General features: G+C 46.7%; 1 protein-coding gene across 3 annotated transcripts in view; it reads left to right on the top strand.

Moving 5' to 3' along the window:
- GANC (glucosidase alpha, neutral C) overlaps positions 1-25015 on the top strand; it is a 594745-nt gene that overhangs the window by 150063 nt on the left and 419667 nt on the right. For all 3 annotated transcript variants that reach the window (XM_075331191.1, XM_075331189.1, XM_075331190.1), the window contains 3 exons: positions 6283-6331; positions 7207-7303; positions 16931-17111. In XM_075331191.1, coding sequence (XP_075187306.1) covers positions 6283-6331; positions 7207-7303; positions 16931-17111 — 327 coding nt within the window. The remainder of the gene's footprint in view (positions 1-6282; positions 6332-7206; positions 7304-16930; positions 17112-25015) is intronic.

Genomic DNA, 25015 nt, shown 5'->3' with positions numbered 1-25015 from the left:
CTGGCAGCCAGACTGGCTTGCAAAGTCTCCTTAAGGAGAATAGTGTTCCCCCGTGGTCCCCACATAGCTTTCTCATGAGCCAGATCAGACACCCCCATACTTTGCACTGACGAGGGGCAAGCACCCCGAAACACCGTGTCTGCAAATTGGGATTCTGATCTGGCTTATATATCCTGAGTCATATTGCAAAGGATTGTCGAAAATCCACTTGTGACTTTTAGGATCGCTACTTCCAATAGGTGGCGCTGTGCTAGAGTTTGTCTCCTTTACTGGAGAGACAATTTGAATATTTCCCAGAGGGGCATTGCAGCTATAAGTCCCCTTACCTGGCAGCCAGACTGGCTTGCAAAGTCTCCTTAAGGAGAATAGTGTTCCCCCGTGGAATTTTAGGGGCATTGCAGCTATAAGTCCCCTTACCTGGCAGCCAGACTGGCTTGCAAAGTCTCCTTAAGGAGAATAGTGTTCCCCCGTGGTCCCCACATAGCTTTCTCATGAGCCAGATCAGACACCCCCATACTTTGCACTGACGAGGGGCAAGCACCCCGAAACACCGTGTCTGCAAATTGGGATTCTGATCTGGCTTATGTATCCTGAGTCATATTGCAAAGGATTGTCGAAAATCCACTTGTGACTTTTAGGATCGCTACTTCCAATAGGTGGCGCTGTGCTAGAGTTTGTCTCCTTTACTGGAGAGACAATTTGAATATTTCCCAGAGGGGCATTGCAGCTATAAGTCCCCTTACCTGGCAGCCAGACTGGCTTGCAAAGTCTCCTTAAGGAGAATAGTGTTCCCCCGTGGAATTTTAGGGGCATTGCAGCTATAAGTCCCCTTACCTGGCAGCCAGACTGGCTTGCAAAGTCTCCTTAAGGAGAATAGTGTTCCCCCGTGGTCCCCACATAGCTTTCTCATGAGCCAGATCAGACACCCCCATACTTTGCACTGACGAGGGGCAAGCACCCCGAAACACCGTGTCTGCAAATTGGGATTCTGATCTGGCTTATATATCCTGAGTCATATTGCAAAGGATTGTCGAAAATCCACTTGTGACTTTTAGGATCGCTACTTCCAATAGGTGGCGCTGTGCTAGAGTTTGTCTCCTTTACTGGAGAGACAATTTGAATATTTCCCAGAGGGGCATTGCAGCTATAAGTCCCCTTACCTGGCAGCCAGACTGGCTTGCAAAGTCTCCTTAAGGAGAATAGTGTTCCCCCGTGGAATTTTAGGGGCATTGCAGCTATAAGTCCCCTTACCTGGCAGCCAGACTGGCTTGCAAAGTCTCCTTAAGGAGAATAGTGTTCCCCCGTGGTCCCCACATAGCTTTCTCATGAGCCAGATCAGACACCCCCATACTTTGCACTGACGAGGGGCAAGCACCCCGAAACACCGTGTCTGCAAATTGGGATTCTGATCTGGCTTATATATCCTGAGTCATATTGCAAAGGATTGTCGAAAATCCACTTGTGACTTTTAGGATCGCTACTTCCAATAGGTGGCGCTGTGCTAGAGTTTGTCTCCTTTACTGGAGAGACAATTTGAATATTTCCCAGAGGGGCATTGCAGCTATAAGTCCCCTTACCTGGCAGCCAGACTGGCTTGCAAAGTCTCCTTAAGGAGAATAGTGTTCCCCCGTGGAATTTTAGGGGCATTGCAGCTATAAGTCCCCTTACCTGGCAGCCAGACTGGCTTGCAAAGTCTCCTTAAGGAGAATAGTGTTCCCCCGTGGTCCCCACATAGCTTTCTCATGAGCCAGATCAGACACCCCCATACTTTGCACTGACGAGGGGCAAGCACCCCGAAACACCGTGTCTGCAAATTGGGATTCTGATCTGGCTTATATATCCTGAGTCATATTGCAAAGGATTGTCGAAAATCCACTTGTGACTTTTAGGATCGCTACTTCCAATAGGTGGCGCTGTGCTAGAGTTTGTCTCCTTTACTGGAGAGACAATTTGAATATTTCCCAGAGGGGCATTGCAGCTATAAGTCCCCTTACCTGGCAGCCAGACTGGCTTGCAAAGTCTCCTTAAGGAGAATAGTGTTCCCCCGTGGAATTTTAGGGGCATTGCAGCTATAAGTCCCCTTACCTGGCAGCCAGACTGGCTTGCAAAGTCTCCTTAAGGAGAATAGTGTTCCCCCGTGGTCCCCACATAGCTTTCTCATGAGCCAGATCAGACACCCCCATACTTTGCACTGACGAGGGGCAAGCACCCCGAAACACCGTGTCTGCAAATTGGGATTCTGATCTGGCTTATATATCCTGAGTCATATTGCAAAGGATTGTCGAAAATCCACTTGTGACTTTTAGGATCGCTACTTCCAATAGGTGGCGCTGTGCTAGAGTTTGTCTCCTTTACTGGAGAGACAATTTGAATATTTCCCAGAGGGGCATTGCAGCTATAAGTCCCCTTACCTGGCAGCCAGACTGGCTTGCAAAGTCTCCTTAAGGAGAATAGTGTTCCCCCGTGGAATTTTAGGGGCATTGCAGCTATAAGTCCCCTTACCTGGCAGCCAGACTGGCTTGCAAAGTCTCCTTAAGGAGAATAGTGTTCCCCCGTGGTCCCCACATAGCTTTCTCATGAGCCAGATCAGACACCCCCATACTTTGCACTGACGAGGGGCAAGCACCCCGAAACACCGTGTCTGCAAATTGGGATTCTGATCTGGCTTATATATCCTGAGTCATATTGCAAAGGATTGTCGAAAATCCACTTGTGACTTTTAGGATCGCTACTTCCAATAGGTGGCGCTGTGCTAGAGTTTGTCTCCTTTACTGGAGAGACAATTTGAATATTTCCCAGAGGGGCATTGCAGCTATAAGTCCCCTTACCTGGCAGCCAGACTGGCTTGCAAAGTCTCCTTAAGGAGAATAGTGTTCCCCCGTGGAATTTTAGGGGCATTGCAGCTATAAGTCCCCTTACCTGGCAGCCAGACTGGCTTGCAAAGTCTCCTTAAGGAGAATAGTGTTCCCCCGTGGTCCCCACATAGCTTTCTCATGAGCCAGATCAGACACCCCCATACTTTGCACTGACGAGGGGCAAGCACCCCGAAACACCGTGTCTGCAAATTGGGATTCTGATCTGGCTTATATATCCTGAGTCATATTGCAAAGGATTGTCGAAAATCCACTTGTGACTTTTAGGATCGCTACTTCCAATAGGTGGCGCTGTGCTAGAGTTTGTCTCCTTTACTGGAGAGACAATTTGAATATTTCCCAGAGGGGCATTGCAGCTATAAGTCCCCTTACCTGGCAGCCAGACTGGCTTGCAAAGTCTCCTTAAGGAGAATAGTGTTCCCCCGTGGAATTTTAGGGGCATTGCAGCTATAAGTCCCCTTACCTGGCAGCCAGACTGGCTTGCAAAGTCTCCTTAAGGAGAATAGTGTTCCCCCGTGGTCCCCACATAGCTTTCTCATGAGCCAGATCAGACACCCCCATACTTTGCACTGACGAGGGGCAAGCACCCCGAAACACCGTGTCTGTGTCTGCAAATTGGGATTCTGATCTGGCTTATATATCCTGAGTCATATTGCAAAGGATTGTCGAAAATCCACTTGTGACTTTTAGGATCGCTACTTCCAATAGGTGGCGCTGTGCTAGAGTTTGTCTCCTTTACTGGAGAGACAATTTGAATATTTCCCAGAGGGGCATTGCAGCTATAAGTCCCCTTACCTGGCAGCCAGACTGGCTTGCAAAGTCTCCTTAAGGAGAATAGTGTTCCCCCGTGGAATTTTAGGGGCATTGCAGCTATAAGTCCCCTTACCTGGCAGCCAGACTGGCTTGCAAAGTCTCCTTAAGGAGAATAGTGTTCCCCCGTGGTCCCCACATAGCTTTCTCATGAGCCAGATCAGACACCCCCATACTTTGCACTGACGAGGGGCAAGCACCCCGAAACACCGTGTCTGCAAATTGGGATTCTGATCTGGCTTATATATCCTGAGTCATATTGCAAAGGATTGTCGAAAATCCACTTGTGACTTTTAGGATCGCTACTTCCAATAGGTGGCGCTGTGCTAGAGTTTGTCTCCTTTACTGGAGAGACAATTTGAATATTTCCCAGAGGGGCATTGCAGCTATAAGTCCCCTTACCTGGCAGCCAGACTGGCTTGCAAAGTCTCCTTAAGGAGAATAGTGTTCCCCCGTGGAATTTTAGGGGCATTGCAGCTATAAGTCCCCTTACCTGGCAGCCAGACTGGCTTGCAAAGTCTCCTTAAGGAGAATAGTGTTCCCCCGTGGTCCCCACATAGCTTTCTCATGAGCCAGATCAGACACCCCCATACTTTGCACTGACGAGGGGCAAGCACCCCGAAACACCGTGTCTGTGTCTGCAAATTGGGATTCTGATCTGGCTTATATATCCTGAGTCATATTGCAAAGGATTGTCGAAAATCCACTTGTGACTTTTAGGATCGCTACTTCCAATAGGTGGCGCTGTGCTAGAGTTTGTCTCCTTTACTGGAGAGACAATTTGAATATTTCCCAGAGGGGCATTGCAGCTATAAGTCCCCTTACCTGGCAGCCAGACTGGCTTGCAAAGTCTCCTTAAGGAGAATAGTGTTCCCCCGTGGAATTTTAGGGGCATTGCAGCTATAAGTCCCCTTACCTGGCAGCCAGACTGGCTTGCAAAGTCTCCTTAAGGAGAATAGTGTTCCCCCGTGGTCCCCACATAGCTTTCTCATGAGCCAGATCAGACACCCCCATACTTTGCACTGACGAGGGGCAAGCACCCCGAAACACCGTGTCTGCAAATTGGGATTCTGATCTGGCTTATATATCCTGAGTCATATTGCAAAGGATTGTCGAAAATCCACTTGTGACTTTTAGGATCGCTACTTCCAATAGGTGGCGCTGTGCTAGAGTTTGTCTCCTTTACTGGAGAGACAATTTGAATATTTCCCAGAGGGGCATTGCAGCTATAAGTCCCCTTACCTGGCAGCCAGACTGGCTTGCAAAGTCTCCTTAAGGAGAATAGTGTTCCCCCGTGGAATTTTAGGGGCATTGCAGCTATAAGTCCCCTTACCTGGCAGCCAGACTGGCTTGCAAAGTCTCCTTAAGGAGAATAGTGTTCCCCCGTGGTCCCCACATAGCTTTCTCATGAGCCAGATCAGACACCCCCATACTTTGCACTGACGAGGGGCAAGCACCCCGAAACACCGTGTCTGCAAATTGGGATTCTGATCTGGCTTATATATCCTGAGTCATATTGCAAAGGATTGTCGAAAATCCACTTGTGACTTTTAGGATCGCTACTTCCAATAGGTGGCGCTGTGCTAGAGTTTGTCTCCTTTACTGGAGAGACAATTTGAATATTTCCCAGAGGGGCATTGCAGCTATAAGTCCCCTTACCTGGCAGCCAGACTGGCTTGCAAAGTCTCCTTAAGGAGAATAGTGTTCCCCCGTGGAATTTTAGGGGCATTGCAGCTATAAGTCCCCTTACCTGGCAGCCAGACTGGCTTGCAAAGTCTCCTTAAGGAGAATAGTGTTCCCCCGTGGTCCCCACATAGCTTTCTCATGAGCCAGATCAGACACCCCCATACTTTGCACTGACGAGGGGCAAGCACCCCGAAACACCGTGTCTGTGTCTGCAAATTGGGATTCTGATCTGGCTTATATATCCTGAGTCATATTGCAAAGGATTGTCGAAAATCCACTTGTGACTTTTAGGATCGCTACTTCCAATAGGTGGCGCTGTGCTAGAGTTTGTCTCCTTTACTGGAGAGACAATTTGAATATTTCCCAGAGGGGCATTGCAGCTATAAGTCCCCTTACCTGGCAGCCAGACTGGCTTGCAAAGTCTCCTTAAGGAGAATAGTGTTCCCCCGTGGAATTTTAGGGGCATTGCAGCTATAAGTCCCCTTACCTGGCAGCCAGACTGGCTTGCAAAGTCTCCTTAAGGAGAATAGTGTTCCCCCGTGGTCCCCACATAGCTTTCTCATGAGCCAGATCAGACACCCCCATACTTTGCACTGACGAGGGGCAAGCACCCCGAAACACCGTGTCTGCAAATTGGGATTCTGATCTGGCTTATATATCCTGAGTCATATTGCAAAGGATTGTCGAAAATCCACTTGTGACTTTTAGGATCGCTACTTCCAATAGGTGGCGCTGTGCTAGAGTTTGTCTCCTTTACTGGAGAGACAAGTTCAATGCGTCAGTATTTTGAGAAATCCTTAAATGGTGACCTATTGAGAGTTTATGGTAATCAGAGGCTGTATATTTAGTACTGTGCATGGGTTTGATTTATCATTTCAAAGTTAATGAAACTCTGCTTTATCTTTTTCCATAGAAACAGTTTGGACTGTGGGAAGGAAACGCTGAAGATCTGGATATGCAATGTAAGGGATAAATGCAAAATCTAATATATAAAGCTGAGTGTGTGTGTGTGTGTATGTATGTGTGTATGTATGTGTGTCTGTATGTATGTGTAATTATGTGTGTGTGTGTGTATGTACCTGTGTGTGTATGTATGTATGTGTATGTACCTGTGTGTGTATGTGTGTGTATGTATGGCCGCTAAAGGAATCCGCACGGTCGCATTTACAATCACAAAATTTTGCACAGACGTCTCATGTGACTCAGGCAACGTCGTAGACTATATTTTGACGGGAAAACTTAACCCCGTGCTTTACTCTCCAAAAAACCTGCCTCCATTAAAGTCAATGGAGCCTGGAGCTACAGATCATTAATAGGAGCTGTGATTGGTTTCTTTAGGAACAATGGACAGTCATAGTGTAACAAGCTTATGGGTGAGGTAATATGATATCAGTGGGGAGACGTATAGAGAAAGACAGGGAAATAGACAGACAGGGAAAGAGACAGACACAGGGAAAGAGAAAGAGACAGGGAAAGAGACAGGCAAAGAGACAGGCAAAGAGACAGGCAAAGAGACAGGCAAAGAGACAGGCAAAGAGATAGAGACTGAGACAGACGGGGAACAAGATAGACAGGGAACGAGATAGAGAGAGACAGACAGACAGAGACGGAGACTAGGAGAGAAATAGAGAGATAGACAGACAAGGAGAGAGACAGACAAAGAGATAGAGAGAAAGAGAGAGACAGACAGACAGAGGGGGAGACAGACAGAGACTGGGAGAGAAACAGAGAGACAGTTACTATCCCGGGCAGCGCCGGGTGCTACAGCTAGCTCATTTATAAATGTACTTAATGCTTCTTGATATGTGTACAGTTTGCTGTATTTTTCTCGGCTTAGGGCCTTCTTCTGTGGGGCTGGATTTTACATTACACGGGTGTGAACATATCTATGGACTTCCAGAACATGCGGACACACATGGGCTGCAAGATACAGGGTACGTTAATTACTAAATTAATAATGGACTATATCAGGGAATAAACTTTGTATCTATGACATAAATGGTCACAAACTAGATAAACAGTGTATTTAGTGATACAGAGATTTGTAATGATATATGTCCTTCCTACTACTGAGGCTCTGTAATTGTGTGATGAAATCACCCTACTACTCAGTTTTTTGGGTATTCGTGGACTGAAGGTGCTGCCGAGTGATCACTGACTACAGCCGGGATTGCTTTTCAGGAGTTGATATGGGGACTAGGACAAAGCATTGTGAGGACGGCAAAAAAAGAGTTATTAATGAATGAGTGCAAATGTAAATGTGGCATTTATTCCCACAGATCTCTTTGGAATGATCTTTATCAGAATATACAAGCAAAAAAAAATGAAGGAGGTTGTACCAAGTTTGGAAGTTGTTCCTCATATCTGGGATAGGAGATGTCTTCCTGATCGCTGGGATTGTCGGCAATCACAAAGAGAATGGATTGATGGATTGAGTGTCTGTCACGCTAGCTACAGGGAAGTACCCAGCGAACAGGGAAAGGAAAGGGCTGGAGAGCCTATGTCTAGGGAAGGAGGAGATGGTGACTCCAGACCAAGCCTACTGCTGGGCCCTGGTTTCCCTTACCACTCGACATAGGTTCCGCACCTATACTCTGAGCAGGATACCTAGCCATAGGCTGACCCTGATCTGGGTCCTAGGTAGGGAATGGATGAGATCAGCTCTTTGTCAACCCCACTAGGAGCAAAAAGACAAACAAGGATAAGAAACAAGGGAAATTTCCAACAACTTATTTGCAAGAAGATTTAGGGAAAGGTGATGATCGCAAGCCAACTGCTTGCACTCAGGATCTGTATGTAGTGCTGGCATCCTGCCTGCACCCCTCGCTTTCCTCCCTGCAGGTACGCCCACTCACTCACCGCTGCAGCTGGTCCTCCACATGGCCATTCACTGATTTTCCCTCCCGGGTTGTATGCACCTCACACAAGTCCTACAGGAGTGCTCCTAGGGCATGTGCGCACACCACTGCCCTTCTCTTAAAGGGCTAGTGTATCATTTCCTGGGTACTTAAGACATTCTCCCACTAGGGGAGGTGCCAGATCAATGCATTTCGTTAGTGGTTTATTTCCTACCGGTAGCCAGTTAGTTGTAAGGTCCCCTTGTCCGCTGTGCTTCTCATTTCACTGCTTAGTGTCCATGCCTGTGTCCCTGTCCCATCTGTACCCTGGTGCTCGGCTGTGCCATCTGCCTCAGCTATCCCAGTGGTCTCAGCTTTACTAGTGACTGTGTCCTTCCACCTTGGCTGTACCATCTGCCTCTGCTATCCTGGTGGTCCCAGCTTTTCTAGTGACTGTGTCCGTCCAGCCCAGTCATCTGCTTTAGCTATCCCGGTAATCCCAGCTTTACTAGTGACTGTGTCCGTCCACCCCAGCTGTGCCATCTGCCTTAGCTAACCCGGTGGTCCTAGCTTTACTAGTGACTGTGTCTGTCTTGGCCGTGCATTCTGCCTCAGCCATCCTGGTGGTCTCTTTTTACTCTAGAGACTCTGCCTGTGTGCACCCAGGTCCATCTCTGCCCTGGGGGTCTGTTGCCACAGTCTTCTTCTCTGCCCAGGGAGTGGCATCTGGCGTCTGCCTCTCGGTGGGTACTTAGTCAAGCTTTGGCCCAGGGTCCTCCTTTTGGTCTAGTGTGTCAACTCCTGCTTGTCGCTTTACCATCTCAAGCGACGAACGTTACACTGTAGGTAGTTAGAGCTATCACCAGCACAGACCAGAAGGGAATGAGGGTATTTATGGACACGAACGGCAATGCTGATGAAAACAGCAGAAAGAGTGAGGAACTCCGCAAGGTCCTAAAGGACAAGGGATGAACCCCAAGCGGAGGAGATACATAAGATACCATATACACCTAGCAATAATAAGGAATAATAGAAGGTCAGGGAGCAGTTTGCGCAGCCAAATGCTGGGATCTTCTATAGCTGGAGACCACAGGGCTGTCTGTCACTTGTGACACACTCGTGATAGCGGATCTGACCATGTTCAACCTCTGCTCCATCCAGACAGGATTGCAGATTCACGTCTCGGGATCAATGGGGGTCCCTGTGGTGAAACCCCCAGCGATAGGAACATTTTCTCTTATCCTATGACTGTATTTTATATGTGTAATTATATATAATGTTATACTAATTTTATACTACTTTATTCTCAAATGTTAGCATTGTTAATAAGAGAGTAATTTATTTAATATTTTCTTAAGATGAGGTGATCCTCCTTACCGGGGTCTTTCCTCCCTCTGGGATTATAGGTTGGATATGAAGGACCGGTCTCTTTTTTTCAACTTTATCAACTAAACAAACTTCAAAGACTCCGGTGTGCCAGGGATGTATTATGCCAATTCTCTAGTGCTTTGTCCCAACGGTGCTGCTCTTCTGCCCGGGAATTTGATTTAATTTTGTCCTAAAAATGTTCTACTGTTATTTCCTGCATAAAGTTTGTAAAAAAACGGATGGCATCCATGTTGTGTCCAATTTATTTCACAAACCCATAGACTTCCATTTGTGAGATTGATCTGAGACTTGGATCAAAATCGGACATGTCTCCCTAATTTTTTTCTGGACAACTCAGTTGGCAAAAAAACAGGCATGTTGACAGCTCCATAGACTATAATAGGCAGGAGTTCTACCTATGAAAAACATGTATAGAATATGCAAAAAAATAATTTCTGATTGAGCCCTGAGATTCAGTTCCTCTGGTTCTCACTTGACCTCCATCACATTTGATAGCTTTGTTAGATTATTATGGTTTTGTCTAATTGCCACAGAAATGCAGCAGCTTTGGTGATTGTTGCTGTGATGGTGGAATATGGGGGATTGTGTATAATTTTGTGTACGCTCGTATTTTAGGTGTGGTGCTCTGTCCATTCTGTATATATTGTCCTGTTAGGTTAGGTTTAATCACCGCCTGCCAGGCTTTTTTGTCCCTAAGTCTGGGGGAGGGGGGCCTGGGATACACCAAACTCTCTGCTTAACTGGGAGCTTATTCAGTTTGTCTGAGAACGTCAAGAGAGAAGCAGGAAGATTCATCCTCTGGGGGAGAAGCTGAGGCTCCCCAGAGAGACCTGGACATTTATCCCTTAATGGACTACTTTACCCTCCATGTGGTGGATTATTTTATGGACTGTCTGATTTTTGTTGGAATAAATGTTCTTTGGATTGTTCATCCATCTCTCGCTCTGTTGATTTTGTGATACTGGAGAAGGACCCCATGACAGTTGCATTTCCTCAGTTCCTAATATTCACAAGTACCCTTGATGGATGCAGACCTGAAGTATCATCATTTACCAGGTCTTAAAAAATGAGAAAAAAGTTACAGCACTCACAGGTTTCATAGAAAAATCTAAGTTTCATCTTCCTCCATCTGACCTATACAAGGTCGTTATCGAGCTCGGTCACAGTGTGGTATCTGTGACTCTATATTGGGACACCAATTACAGTGCACCAGTTGTTGTACCTGAGCCTGACACTAACGTAATAAGATGCCTTCAAACACATATGAGGAACAGTTAAAAACATTCTAGTTCTTTATTACATGCAGTGGCATGTATGTGGTATTAAAAGTTTGGGCACCCCTGGTCAAAATTACTGTTATTGTGAACAGTTAAACAAGTTTAAGATTAAATGATCTCTAGAAGGCTAACAATTAACTGAAACATTTCCTTTGTATTTTAGGGAATATTATATATATATATATGTATATATATATATATATATATATATATATATATATATATATATTATTCATCTTTTACATTTTTAAATTAAGAAAAAAGGAAAATGAGCTAATGGAAAAGTTTAGGAACCCTGCTTGATTAATACCTAGCAGCACCTCCTGTGGAAACTATCACAGCTTGCAAGCCCATTTTGTAGCAGTCTTTCAATTTTTATTTGAGGATTTTTCATCCATTCTGCCTTGGAGATGTCTTCTACTTCTGTGAGATTCCTGGCTCATCTTGCATGCACTGCTCTTCCTTGGAGATGTCTTCCAGTTCTGTGAGATTCCTGGCTCATCTTGCATGCACTGCTCTTCCTTGTAGATGTCTTCCAGTTCTGTGAGATTCCTGGCTCATCTTGCATGCACTGTTCTTCCTTGGAGGCGTCTTCCAGTTCTGTGAGATTCCTGGCTCGTCTTGCATGCACTGCTCTTCCTTGGAGATGTCTTCCAGTTCTGTGAGATTCCTGGCTCATCTTGCATGCACTGCTCTTCCTTGGAGATGTCTTCCAGTTCTGTGAGATTCCTGGCTCATCTTGCATGCACTGCTCTTCCTTGTAGATGTCTTCCAGTTCTGTGAGATTCCTGGCTCATCTTGCATGCACTGTTCTTCCTTGGAGGCGTCTTCCAGTTCTGTGAGATTCCTGGCTCGTCTTGCATGCACTGCTCTTCCTTGGAGATGTCTTCCAGTTCTGTGAGATTCCTGGCTCATCTTGCATGCACTGCTCTTCCTTGGAGACGTCTTCCAGTTCTGTGAGATTCCTGGCTCGTCTTGCATGCACTGCTCCTCCTTGTAGATGTCTTCCAGTTCTGTGAGTTTCCTGGCTCATCTTGCATGCACTGTTCTTCCTTGGAGACGTTTTCCAGTTCTGTGAGATTCCTGGCTGACCTTGCATGCACTGTTCTTCCTTGGAGGCGTCTTCCAGTTCTGTGAGATTCATGGCTCGTCTTGCATGCACTGCTGTTCCTTGGAGATGTCTTCCAGTTCTATGAGATTCCTGGCTCATCTTGCATGCACTGCTCTTCCTTGGAGATGTCTTCCAGTTCTGTGAGATTCCTGCCTCATCTTGCATGCACTGCTCTTCCTTGGAGACGTCTTCCAGTTCTATGAGATTCCTGGCTCGTCTTGCATGCACTGCTCTTCCTTGTAGATGTCTTCCAGTTCTGTGAGATTCCTGGCTCGTCTTGCATGCACTGCTCTTCCTTGGAGACGTCTTCCAGTTCTATGAGATTCCTGGCTCGTCTTGCATGCACTGCTCTTCCTTGTAGATGTCTTCCAGTTCTGTGAGATTCCTGGCTCTTCTTGCATGCACTGCTCTTCCTTGTAGAGGTCTTCCAGTTCTGTGAGATTCCTGGCTCGTCTTGCATGCACTGCTCTTCCTTGTAGATGTCTTCCAGTTCTGTGAGATTCCTGGCTCGTCTTGCATGCACTGCTCTTCCTTGTAGATGTCTTCCAGTTCTGTGAGATTCCTGGCTCGTCTTGCATGCACTGCTCTTCCTTGGATACGTCTTCCAGTTCTATGAGATTCCTGGCTCGTCTTGCATGCACTGCTCTTCCTTGGAGACGTCTTCCAGTTCTATGAGATTCCTGGCTCGTCTTGCATGCATTGCTCTTCCTTGGAGACGTCTTCCAGTTCTGTGAGATTCTTGGCTCATCTTGCATGCACTGCTCTCTTGAGGTTTATCATCTTTTCAATAATGTTCGGATGAGGGGACTGTGAGGGCCATTATAACACCTTCAGCTTGCGCTTTTTGAGGTTGTCTATTGTGGATTTTGACGTGGTGTGTTTAGTATCATTATTAATTTCTAGAAGCCATCCTCTTTTCAACTTCAGCTTTTTTACAGACGGTGTTTTGTTTGCATCAAGAATTTGTTGAAATTTGGCAACCTATAAAAAAGTGGAGTCATATAATCACCAAGGTATTAGCAGAAAAAATAATTTTTATTAGATATTCAAAAATGAAACATATACAGTGCCTACAAGTAGTATTCAACCCCCTGCAGATTTATCAGGTTTACACATTCGGAATAACTTGGCATTGTGACATTTGGACTGTAGATCAGCCTGGAAGTGTGAAATGCAGCAAAAAAGAATGTTATTTCTTTTTTTTTTTTTTTTAATTGTGAAAAGTTTATTCAGAGGGTCATTTATTATTCAACCCCTCAAACCACCAGAATTCTGTTTGGTTCCCCTAAAGTATTAAGAAGTATTTCAGGCACAAAGAACAATGAGCTTCACATGTTTGGATTAATTATCTCTTTTTCCAGCCTTTTCTGACTAATTAAGACCCTCCCCAAACTTGTGAACAGCACTCATACTTGGTCAACATGGGAAAGACAAAGGAGCATTCCAAGGCCATCACAGACAGGATCGTGGAGGGTCACAAGGCTGGCAAGGGGTACAAAACCCTTTCCAAGGAGTTGGGCCTACCTGTCTCCACTGTTGGGAGCATCATCCGGAAGTGGAAGGCTTATGGAACTACTGTTAGCCTTCCACGGCCTGGACAGCCTTTGAACGTTTCCACCCGTGCTGAGGCCACGCTTGTCCGAAGAGTCAAGGCTAACCCAAGGACAACAAGGAAGGAGCTCCGGGAAGATCTCATGGCAGTGGGGACATTGGTTTCAGTCAATACTATAAGTAACGTACTCCACCGCAATGGTCTCCGTTCCAGACGAGCCCGTAAGGTACCTTTTACTTTCAAAGCGTCATGACAAGGCTCGTCTACAGTTTGCTCATGATCACTTGGAGGACTCTGAGACAGACTGGTTCAAGGTTCTCTGGTCTGATGAGACCAAGATCAAGATCTTTGGTGCCAACCACACACGTGACGTTTGGAGACTGGATGGCACTGCATACGACCCCAAGAATACCATCCCTACAGTCAAGCATGGTGGTGGCAGCATCATGCTGTGGGGCTGTTTCTCAGCCAAGGGGCCTGGCCATCTGGTCCGCATCCATGGGAAGATGGATAGCATGGCCTACCTAGAGGTTTTGGCCAAGAACCTCCGCTCCTCCATCAAGGATCTTAAGATGGGTCGTCATTTCATCTTCCAACAAGACAACGACCCAAAGCACATAGCCAAGAAAACCAAGGCCTGGTTCAAGAGGGAAAAAATCAAGGTGTTGCAGTGGCCTAGTCAGTCTCCTGACCTTAACCCAATTGAAAACGTGTGGAAGGAGCTCAAGATTAAAGTCCACATGAGACACCCAAAGAACCTAGATAACTTGGAGAAGATCTGCATGGAGGAGTGGGCCAAGATAACTCCAGAGACCTGTGCCGGCCTGATCAGGTCTTATAAAAGACGATTATTAGCTGTAATTGCAAACAAGGGTTATTGCACAAAATATTAAACCTAGGGGTTGAATAATAATTGACCCACACTTTTATGTTGAAAATGTATTAAAATTTAACTGAGCAACATAACTTGTTGGTTTGTAAGATTTATGCATCTGTTAATAAATCCTGCTCTTGTTTGAAGTTTGCAGGCTCTAACTTATTTGCATCTTATCAAACCTGCTAAATCTGCAGGGGGTTGAATACTACTTGTAGGCACTGTAACACACAAATTTAAAGTGCATAGTGCAGGACAAGAGATGAATAAGGTGCCAATGCAATTACCAAAACGTATACATTTAATGGTGTGCAGTCACAGGTAGCCAGATAGATTATTCACAGCAGGAAAACAAAGCCTGTCAGACATATGAAAAAACAATGAATACCAACGCCTATTTAACACTCACCCATGATGTACCCTGTCAGCAGTTGGCACCACCACAACCCCAACACTTGTTTCGCGTGGGCTTCCTTGGTGTGATTCAGCAGGGACGCTGAACCACTCACCGCCGCAGCTGGGCCAAAGCGCTGCTTTGCCTCTCCACAGCTCTCCACGTGCCCTGCTCCTGCCTCTTTCTCCCAGGACCTGCGCACACCACACACGTCCCCCAGAAGTGCACTTAGGGTGTGCACCCTCTCCCTCTTAAAGGGCCAGCACACTAATTTTTGGAAGTGCTCTCAGACTATGGCTGAGAGTTACTAGGTATTTAAGGTGTCCTCCAACTAAGAGAGGGGCCTGAGAAAAATGGTTAGTTAGTTAGGTTCCTGTTTGCTATCTAGTTCTCGGGTCCTGTATCTCCACTGTCTGTTACCTGCACCTGTCTCGCTATCCCTTACCTGTCAGTACCTGCCATATCCTCCTTGCCTGCATCTCCTGTCCTGTCTTCTGTAGCCACCCCAGCTGCACCTCCTGCACTAGAGATTCTACCTGTCCGCACGTTAGCCCTGGGGGTCAGCTGCAGCAGCTGCGGACGCTGCCCTGGGACTGGCACCTGGCGTCTACTGGGAGCCAAGCCCATCTTCACTATTTAAGGCTCTGGCGTATACTTGGTAGGCTCTTAGTTAAGCCCCTTCCACATCAAGATAAACCAGTGTAATCCCTAGGTCCAGTGGGTCCACTACCGCCTGTCGTAACCTCAAGCCTTTCATTGAATCCATTCTTCCCTCTAGTCTTGAAATGCTTTCCCATGCCGTTGGCTGCCATACAACCCCAAAGCAAGATTAATTCTCCCACATGCTTAATAGTTGGTGATATGTTCTTTTCCTGAAGTGCTGTACCATTTTTTTTCCACACATACCTATGATCATTCAGGCCAAAGAGCTCTATTTTAACCCCATTTGTCCAGAGGACTTGTTTTCAAAATGTATCAGACTTGTTTAGTTGTTCTTTTGCATACCTTCGATGTTGAATTGAATGGTGAAGACGCAGGAGAGGTTTTCTTCTGGTGACTCCTCCATGAAGGCCATATTTGTGCAGGTGTCTTTGAACAGTAGAACAATGTACTACAAATCTGCTCAATCTTCCTGAAGGTCTTTTGCAGTCAAACTGGGGATCTGATTTGCCTCCCCATCAATCCTACGACCAGCTCTCACAGAAATTTTGCTTGGTCTTCCAGACCTTATCTTGACCTCCACTGTTCCTTGTCACTGCCATTTCTTAATTACTTTTTGAACTGATTAAAGGGCAACTTGAAAATGCCTTGCAATCTTCTTATAGCCTTCTTCTGCTTTGTGGGCCTCCACCATTTTCATTTTCAGAGTGCTAGGCAGCTGCTTAGAAGAACCCATGGTTGAGCACACAAAATCCCAAGGGTGTCCAAACTTTTGCATTGGCCCATTTTCCTTTTTGTAATTTTTAAAATGTAACAGATGAAAATGTTTTGGTTTTTTTTGCCTAAAATAGAAAGGGAATGTGTCATCTTTAACTTTATGCCTTTTAGAGATAATTTCATTTTCAACTTGCTTAACTGTTCACAATAACAGTAATTTTGACTTGGGGGTGCCCAAACATTTGCATACCACTGTATATAAATTCAGACCTAACAACAAGATTATACAGTGGATCTGAATTCTCCAGTCGCTGCCTCTGTAATATTCACGGCACAATAGTGAGCGGATGTGCAGTACCCGGCTGCGGCTACTATACAGTACACGGAGCTGTGATGAGCAGTTCCAGCCGCCGAAACTGAGACCAGCCGATCAGACATTGATCATCTATCCTAAGGAGTGTGAAAGTAGAGGACAACGTCTTTAAGTATTGCAAAATAATGACAAAGTGAGTTTTCTGTAGAAGTCATTTTTATGTTGTATATTGTATTGTACATTATATATATATATATATATATATATATATATATATATATATATATATATATATATATATATATATATATACACATATACATATATATATATATATATATATATATAATATATATATATATATATATATATATATATACTGCCTTTATACTTGACTGATGGCTTAAAATAATCTGCGTTTTACTTCTCGTTGTTAGAGAAAATGAGGCATATCGGCTCTACAATCTAGATGTGTTTGGATACCCGATCTATGACAAAATGGGAACTTATGGATCTGTGCCCCTGATACTCGCACACAACCTGGCACACACATGCGGCATTCTATGGCTAAATTCATCAGAAACCTTAGTAGAAGTTCTCTCTAAAGCTGCCTTGCAGGTAAGGTACAAAATAACCCCAAGCCATTTTACATCCTGTAGTGTAAATCACTGGCTTATAGGGAACCTGTTTTGGCCCTATATAGTATGGCCGCCACCAGTATGCCCTTAAATACAGCAGTTTAAACATTAATGCCTGTGTGTTGAGTTATTTAGAGGATACACTGTATTAAAGTGTCATACAGTATCTTATAATAAAAATTAAAATAAAATATTTACAAAAATGTGAGGGGTGTACTCACTTTGGTGATATACTATAAGAGCACTGAACAGTTGCATGTATGAATATAACTCTGTAGAGGCAGAATTCTTGTAAAAGAAAAGACGCAGTTAAGAAATATTAACTCATTATGTCGCCTAAAACCCCCTAAATCTGCATAGCATAAATGAGGCAATAGCCCGAAAAACACGTCTATGCTGTGTAAGACGCGCGGTACGGCAAGTTGTAGTTACGTGACATCATATCCGGTAAGACTACTGGAAGCGACATCTCGCACAGGGAGGGATCGCGGTATGGATATTATGTTGTAGCAGTTGGTAGTGGTCAGCAACATGTGAAAAGCAAAAATGGAAGAAGTAGTCATTAACACATCAAAATAGAAAAATAGATAGGAGGAGACTGAAGAGAAGGTAAAGGACTATGAAATACACGTCCTAAATAGAGATAGGAGAATCGATTTGCAGGACTCCATTGGTCGGGTCAGTAATCTATGACCACTGGACGGGAGGCCTGCCAATCTCATTACCTCTGGCATTTTGTTTGGTTAGCCGGGCTGGTACAGCCATCTTTGCGACATAACCGTTTGAAGGTGGTGCTTTCGCACAATGCCGATATTCTGCCTTCAGTTCAGTGGCATATGCAACTCTAATTAAAAAAACCTATATAATCCTGCATAACCTTCCTAGAATTGTACGGTTCAATAATCTGGAATAGCATGTGTGTGGTGATATTAAAGTTAGCCTGGGGCTACTCACAATTCTGCTGTTATCTCTATGAATGGGACATTTGTGACATTGAATCACATCAAGTTTGCACTTGAGGAATGGTAACACTTCCCGGAGGGGTTCACCCACCTGGTTAGTATTACTACTGACCATAAAAATCTCTTGTATCTTGAGTCTGCTAAGCGCCTTTCTCCGAGACAAGCTCAGTGGTCTTTGTTTTTCAACAGGTTTAGCTTTATCACCTTCAGCCCTGGGTCCAAGAACACTAAAGGCTGTGTTACGCGCTACGATTTATCTGACGATATGTTGGCGGGGTCACGGTTTCCGTGCTGCACATCCAGCATCGTTAGCGACGTCGTTGCGTGTGACACCTACGTGCAACTCCGAACAATCACAAATAGGTTGAAAATCGTTGATCGTTCACACGTCGTTCATTTTCAAAATATTGTTCATCATTTGGATTGCAGCAGACATATTGGTACGTTTGACACCCTGCAAACAACGAACACCCATACGACCGCCTTGGTCAAACAATATATCGCTGAACGATTTGTCGTCGTTTGTGAGATCGTTACGTGTGACCGCTAATAAACGACCTATGTGCGATCTCGGCAAATCGTAACTATGATCTGGGCGTGTCACATCGCTACTGAGATTGTCAGATAAATCGTAGCGTGTAACGCCGCCTTAAGGCTGATGCATTGTCCAGGAGTTTTCTGGGTGGAGATCCTCAGGAGGAACTAGTACCCATCCTGCAGAAAGTTGTGGTAGTGTCAGCACTCAGGACTGAGGTGGAGTCTGAGATTGCTTAAGCCCAGGATGAGGCACCATCGGGGTTTCCAGCGAACAAGTCATTTGTTCCCATGAACCTTCGCTTTAAGGTTTTGGGGGAGAATCACGATTCTGTATTAGCTTGTCACCCTGGGGTGAAGAGTACACTGGACCTCCTGTTGTGTTGTTTTTGGTGGCCCAAAATCTGAAGAGATGTGGTTTCCTATGTGTCCGCATGTACCATCTGTGTGCGGTCCAAACCATCGCACTCTCTTCTGTCTGGGTGTTTGCAACTGTTGAGTGTTCCTAGCAAACCATGGATGAATATTTCTATGGATGTCATTACGGATCTGCCTCTCTCTGCTGGTAATATGGATATTGTGGAGACACGGGGGTCAGTGGGCGCTCTCGTCCACTGGCCTGGCCGCCTTTAGAAAGACAGCATGGCCCAGGGCTCATCCCAACTGAACGCCGGACCTTCTTAACCATGGGCGGAACACTACTCAGACAACACAGGGTGAGGGAATCACAATGTTAAGACTTTATTGGATCCCCAAACAATTAACGGCACATAGCACATAACCAGCAAAACCACAAAATGTAACCGGCAACAGAGTCTCACCCTTCCGCTGGCTCACCAGGGATTAGAATGTCCGTGCCTCAGAGCTTCCAGGTCTACTTACTCCAATCCAGCAGCACCCCGCTTTCGGTGGGCACCTTCCGAGAATGGAATAACGCCAGATTTCGGAAGCTGTCTGAGGACCGCAGAGCCTGTAGTCAGGTGACTGGATTGTCCCAAGTTGGATTCCTTCCTTAGGCAGTCTTTGATAGCTTAGCCGAATCCTTGCATTCGATGCTAAAGTCCTTGTAGTATTTTAATCCAGGTTCGATTATGGCTTGCCAATCGGATCTGCAGGTCCTAGATTGGTAGCATGTGGCAAGAGTCTACCCGGGCAATGGACAGTCCTCCTTCCTATACCCCTGAGCTCTCCATTCAGACTATTGGGGTCTTCACGGTTGGTGGATAAGACTAGGCTCTTATTGGCTAGATTTCAAGCTGTATGTAAGATATCCATAGTAGTAATGATCTCTGGCAGACACGAGGGAGAGACAGCTAAGTTACATCACAATACAATGACTATGGGAGGTTCGCATAATTGATTTGTCTGGGTATCTGACCTTCATTGGCCAAGGCAATTAAATGAGTCAACAAGAACTGTAAAGGCCCTGTCACACTAAGCAACATCGCTAGCAACATCGCTGCTAACGAACAACTTTTGTGACGTTGCTAGCGATGTTGCTGTGTGTGACATCCAGCAACAACCTGGCCCCTGCTGTGAGGTCGTTGGTTGTTGCTGAATGTCCTGGGCCATTTTTTAGTTGTTGCTGTCCCGCTGTGAAGCACAGATCGCTGTGTGTGACAGCGACAGAGCAACAACTAAATGTGCAGGCAGCAGGAGCCGGCTTCTGCGGAGGCTGGTAACCACAGTAAACATCGGGTAACCAAGAAGCCCTGTCCTTGGTTACCCGATATTTACCTTCGTTACCAGCCTCCGCCGCTCTCACTGTCAGTGCCGGCTCCTGCTCTGTGCACATGTAGCTGCAGGACACATCGGGTTAATTAACCCGATGTGTGCTGTAGCTAGGAGAGCAGGGAGCCAGCGCTAAGCATTGTGCGCTGCTCCCTGCTCTGTGCACATTTAGCTGCAGTACACATCGGGTAATTAACCCGATGTGTGCTGTAACTAGGAGAGCAAGGAGCCAGCGCTAAGCGGTGTGCGCTGCTCCCTGCTCTGTGCACATGTAGCTCCGTGCGCTGGTAACCAAGGTAAATATCGGGTTGGTTACCCGATATTTACCTTAGTTACCAAGCGCAGCATCTTCCACGCGGCGCTGGGGGCTGGTCACTGGTTGCTGGTGAGCTCACCAGCAACTCGTGTAGCGACGCTCCAGCGATCCCTGCCAGGTCAGGTTGCTGGTGGGATCGCTGGAGCGTCGCAGTGTGACATCTCACCAGCAACCTCCTAGCAACTTACCAGCGATCCCTATCGTTTTTGGGATCGCTGGTAAGTTGCTTAGTGTGACTGGACCTTAACACTAGACTCCTAAGAGTCTTGTAGAAACAATGAGGGGCTTATCCCCCTTCTATAAACAAACTATCTTCATGTCTGGCTGAATTTTAAGCAATTTAACCCATGCTAAGCACTGACAGTCCATGTCTTCATATTGCTCCCCCTTCTTAATATTAGCCAGACATGATAGGCTTCCGATCATCCTTCTCCACCTGTCAGGAAAGCCCATCCGCGTTTCAAATGTTTCTTGCCCTGTTTATGGGAGATGGAAAAATTCTAGGATTGTAACACCAGACTACACCTGAGCAAAGCGTCCGTTGTCCTCGGCAGTGCGATTTAGCCAGCTCAATGGATTGTGGTCAGTGAGAACTGTGAACTCATTGCCATAGAGGTAGGGCTGCAATTTTTTCAGGGCCCAGACTATGGCCAGGCATTCTTTTTCTATGGTGACGTAAGTCCTCTCTCGGTCCAACAGTTTCCGGGAGAGGTAAGCTATCGGATGTTTCTTACCGTTATCCCCCACTTGGCTAAGTACAGCTCCTAGTCCTGTGTCTGCTGCGTCTGTTTGGACGATGAACCTGCGACGGAAGTCAGGAGCAGTCAGGACTGAGCTCTGGGCCAGCCGGTCTTTTAACTGGAGGAACGCAGTTTCACAATCTGGGGTCCAGATAAGGTTCTGGCCATATCTTTTGGTTGTGAGGTCAGTGAGCGGTTTTGCAACGGTACTTTAATTGGGGATAAACTTTCGATAATAGTTTGCCTGGGCATACCCCTGACATCCCTCTAGTAAATGGTCTACCATCCTCTGGAAGGTGGCCAAGGCATTTTTCATCCCAAAAAGCATGCTAGTAACCTCAAATAGGCAAAAAGGGGTTATGAAGGACGATTTCTCTTGAGCCTCTTTTGTGAGTGGGATCTGCCAGTATCTCTTGCTCAAATCAAGGGTAGATATAAACCGAGATCCCCTTAATCTATCTAGTAGTTCATCCACCCAGGGCATGGGGTAGGCATCTGTAATCGTGACCTCATTGAGCCATTTATAGTCCACACAGAAACGAGTACTCTTGTCCTTTTTTGGCACCAACACAACACTGGCAGCCCATGGGCTATGGGAGGGAACTATGACTCCCATAGTTAACATGTCATCCACCTTGGCCTTCATCATTGCCAACACAGGAGGGGTCACCCGATAGGCGGGTTGTCTTAGTGGGGTGGCTGCCCCTGTGTTGACATAATGCTGGACCAGGGGGGTTCTACCAGGCTGACTCGTGATCAGAGATTCATATGTTCCGAGTAGGTCTGATATCTGTCGCTTCTGTGAAGGACAAAGCTGCTCCCCTAGTGATACATCTTTTACCCCCATTTCCCTTTTGGAGTCCACTAATAGGTCTGGGATCTGGTCCAACTCTGGGTCATCTAACTCTGGACAACAAACTGCTAAATTGGTGACCTCTTGTTCCTCATAAGCTTTTAGCCTGTTGATGTGGTAGGTACGCTCACGAACACCTGCTCTATCCAGGGCCACGGTGTAGTCAGTATTGCCACATTTCTTGGTAATGGTGAATGGACCCGCTCACATGGCTTGCAGCTTTTTTTTCTGTACTGGTACTAGTACTAGGATCTTCTGTCCACAGGCAAATTCTTGGGGTTGGGCAGTGCGGTCGTAACATTGTTTTTGCCTTTCCTGAGCCACTTCTAAATTCCCGTGGGCTAACACCATGAGGTGCCTCATCCTTTCCCTAAACTTTTGAACATAGTCTAGAAAGAATAAGAACCTCTTCTGTGGGGAAGGTGCCCTCACAACTCTCTCGCACTAGCTCTAGGGGCCCTCGTACCTTTCGGCCGTACAGCAATTCGAAGGGGGAGAACCCAGTGGAGTCCTGCGGCACCTCCCGTTAAGCAAAAGGGAGCTGCTGCAGGTTTTTCTCCCAGTCCCCCCCCCTCGGACCCTACATACTGTAACGGCTAATGAGCTTCTTAAGTGTTCCGTTGAAGTGCTCACACAATCCATTTGTTTCAGGATGGTAGGGGGGATGTGCATGGGGCGGACTCCATGTTTCTCCCACAGGGTCTGAATCAGTTCACTCTGGAACTGTGCCCCCTGGTCAGTCAATACTTCTGTGGGAACCCTACCCAGCTAAAGATGTCCAGTACAGCTTGAGCCAGGTGCTCTGTATCTATGGAGGATAAGTCAACGGCTTCTGGGTAGCGGGTGGCAAAGTCTACCAGGGTGAGGATGAATATTCTTCCATTGCGGCTGGGGATGGCTAAGGGGCCTACTACGTCAATGGCAACTCTTTGGAACAGTTCTCCTATCAAGGGCATGGGTTGGAGTGGGGTACGATATGGGGCTCCCCCATACGTTGACACACTGGGCAAGAGGCTCTGTATTTTTGCACTTCTTGAGTAACCTTTGGCCAGAAGAAACTGTGCGACAGGCGGGCCCAGGTCTTTTTGGTCCCCATTTTCCCAGCCGCAGGAACATCATGAGCTAAACGCAATAGTTGGGGGGCGGTATTGCTGGGGTACCAGAAGCTGATGTACACGGGTCCAGGGTTTTTCTTGGCAGGATACGGGCTTTTCCCGATATAAGAGGCCTTTTTCCCATCTATATATTTCCCCCGATTTCTTCCCCCAGGTTGGGCGGCCGCACTACGCATAAGCTCTAGGGGGGTCTGTCAGTTGGGCTTCCCTGAATTCCTTATGATCTATCTCCCCCCAGTCAATGGCCACCATTGGGTCTGATGTACTCACAATTGTTGGTAGTAAGACCTGCACCAGGATGGTGATTGGCTTGGCTGCGGGTGATGGCGGTGACAAACTACTGGATAGTCCTTGTCCTAGGTCATTTCCCAAAATAACAGGGGTGGGGATGCCGTCCATGAGCACCACTTCAACCTCTTCTTGGTCAGTTCCCCAGTCCAACTACACTCGTGCCAGAGGGATGTTCGAGGGCTGGCCCCCAGCAAGGGAGATGGTCACTTGGCGGCCAGGTAAATGATGTTCTGTGGGAACAATATTGGGGCTGACCAGGGTGATGGAAGATACAGTGTCTCGATGTCCCTGAGCCTGTATATCACCGACCTGGACCGTCTGGATGTAGCGATGAAGGTTGGCTGGTGTATGGTGTCCGACTGTCATGTTCCCACCGGAGTCCGCTCCTGCGACTTCTGCTCCGATCACCAGGCGACGCCGTGTTCCCACCATGGATAGTGCTGGTGATGGGAGAGTAGTCTGTGCCCGTGGCTCTCCTGAGCCAGGCTCCGCTCATCCACTAGGCTGGGTTTCCCTGGAACCTGCAGTACCACTGGCTGACTGTAGGTGGCGTGTGTCTTCAAGCTGAAGTTGCCATCATTCACCTGCAGCCAATGGGAAGACACCACACCCTTCTTTTTCCCCCCTCCTGTCATGTGACCACTGCCAGAGATAGTTCTATTCCTGGTTCCTGTGTTATTTGTATAGTGATTCCTGTGTGCTGATCTCTTCTTGTTTCCTGACTGCCTCTCCTGCCTGCTGTTTATGTACCTTGCTACCCGATCCAGATTTGACCACTGCTTGTTTTCTGATTACGTCCTTGCCTGCCGATTATGTCCCTGTTCTGCAATTCCTGGTTTGACCCTGCTTGATGACTACTCTCTCGGACTGCAGCCTTCCACAGGTAGTGATCTCCAGGGCCCTGTGTAATTCCAAATCCCTGTATAGGGGTTAAAGGGTTTCAGGGTTCTGGGGGTCCTGCTTGGTGAGTGGCTTCCCTCTAGTCTGTCCATTATAGCCCGTCTGAGTCTGTGGATCCAGGCAGGCGTTACACCGGCCTGCCATAGGGTGTGGACTGAGTAAACCACTGCCTCAGCTATTGGTGTTTCTCGGGAGTAGTATTTGTGGCGCCCCAGGACCTGGTCGCCACAACAGCATTGCCCTCCCAAAGGGTTAATGCTGAGCCTGGAGGTAATTGGGAGATCTATTGGCCAGTAAGTTTAACATCCAACGCAGTTCTCCCTCCGGCCAGCAGGGGGAGCTCTGAACCTGGAATTCCAGGGAGCATTCCTTAAGTCTGACCTGAGGGAGGAAGAAGTGTTCAGTCTGTAGAGAGAAGTGATAGCAAGCAGACGCAGAGTGT

This window comes from Anomaloglossus baeobatrachus, chromosome 12, assembly GCF_048569485.1.
Source record: "Anomaloglossus baeobatrachus isolate aAnoBae1 chromosome 12, aAnoBae1.hap1, whole genome shotgun sequence".
Taxonomy (NCBI): domain Eukaryota; kingdom Metazoa; phylum Chordata; class Amphibia; order Anura; family Aromobatidae; genus Anomaloglossus; species Anomaloglossus baeobatrachus.
The sequence above is the reverse complement of the archived record's forward strand: the minus strand, read 5'-3'. Positions and strand labels throughout refer to the sequence as shown.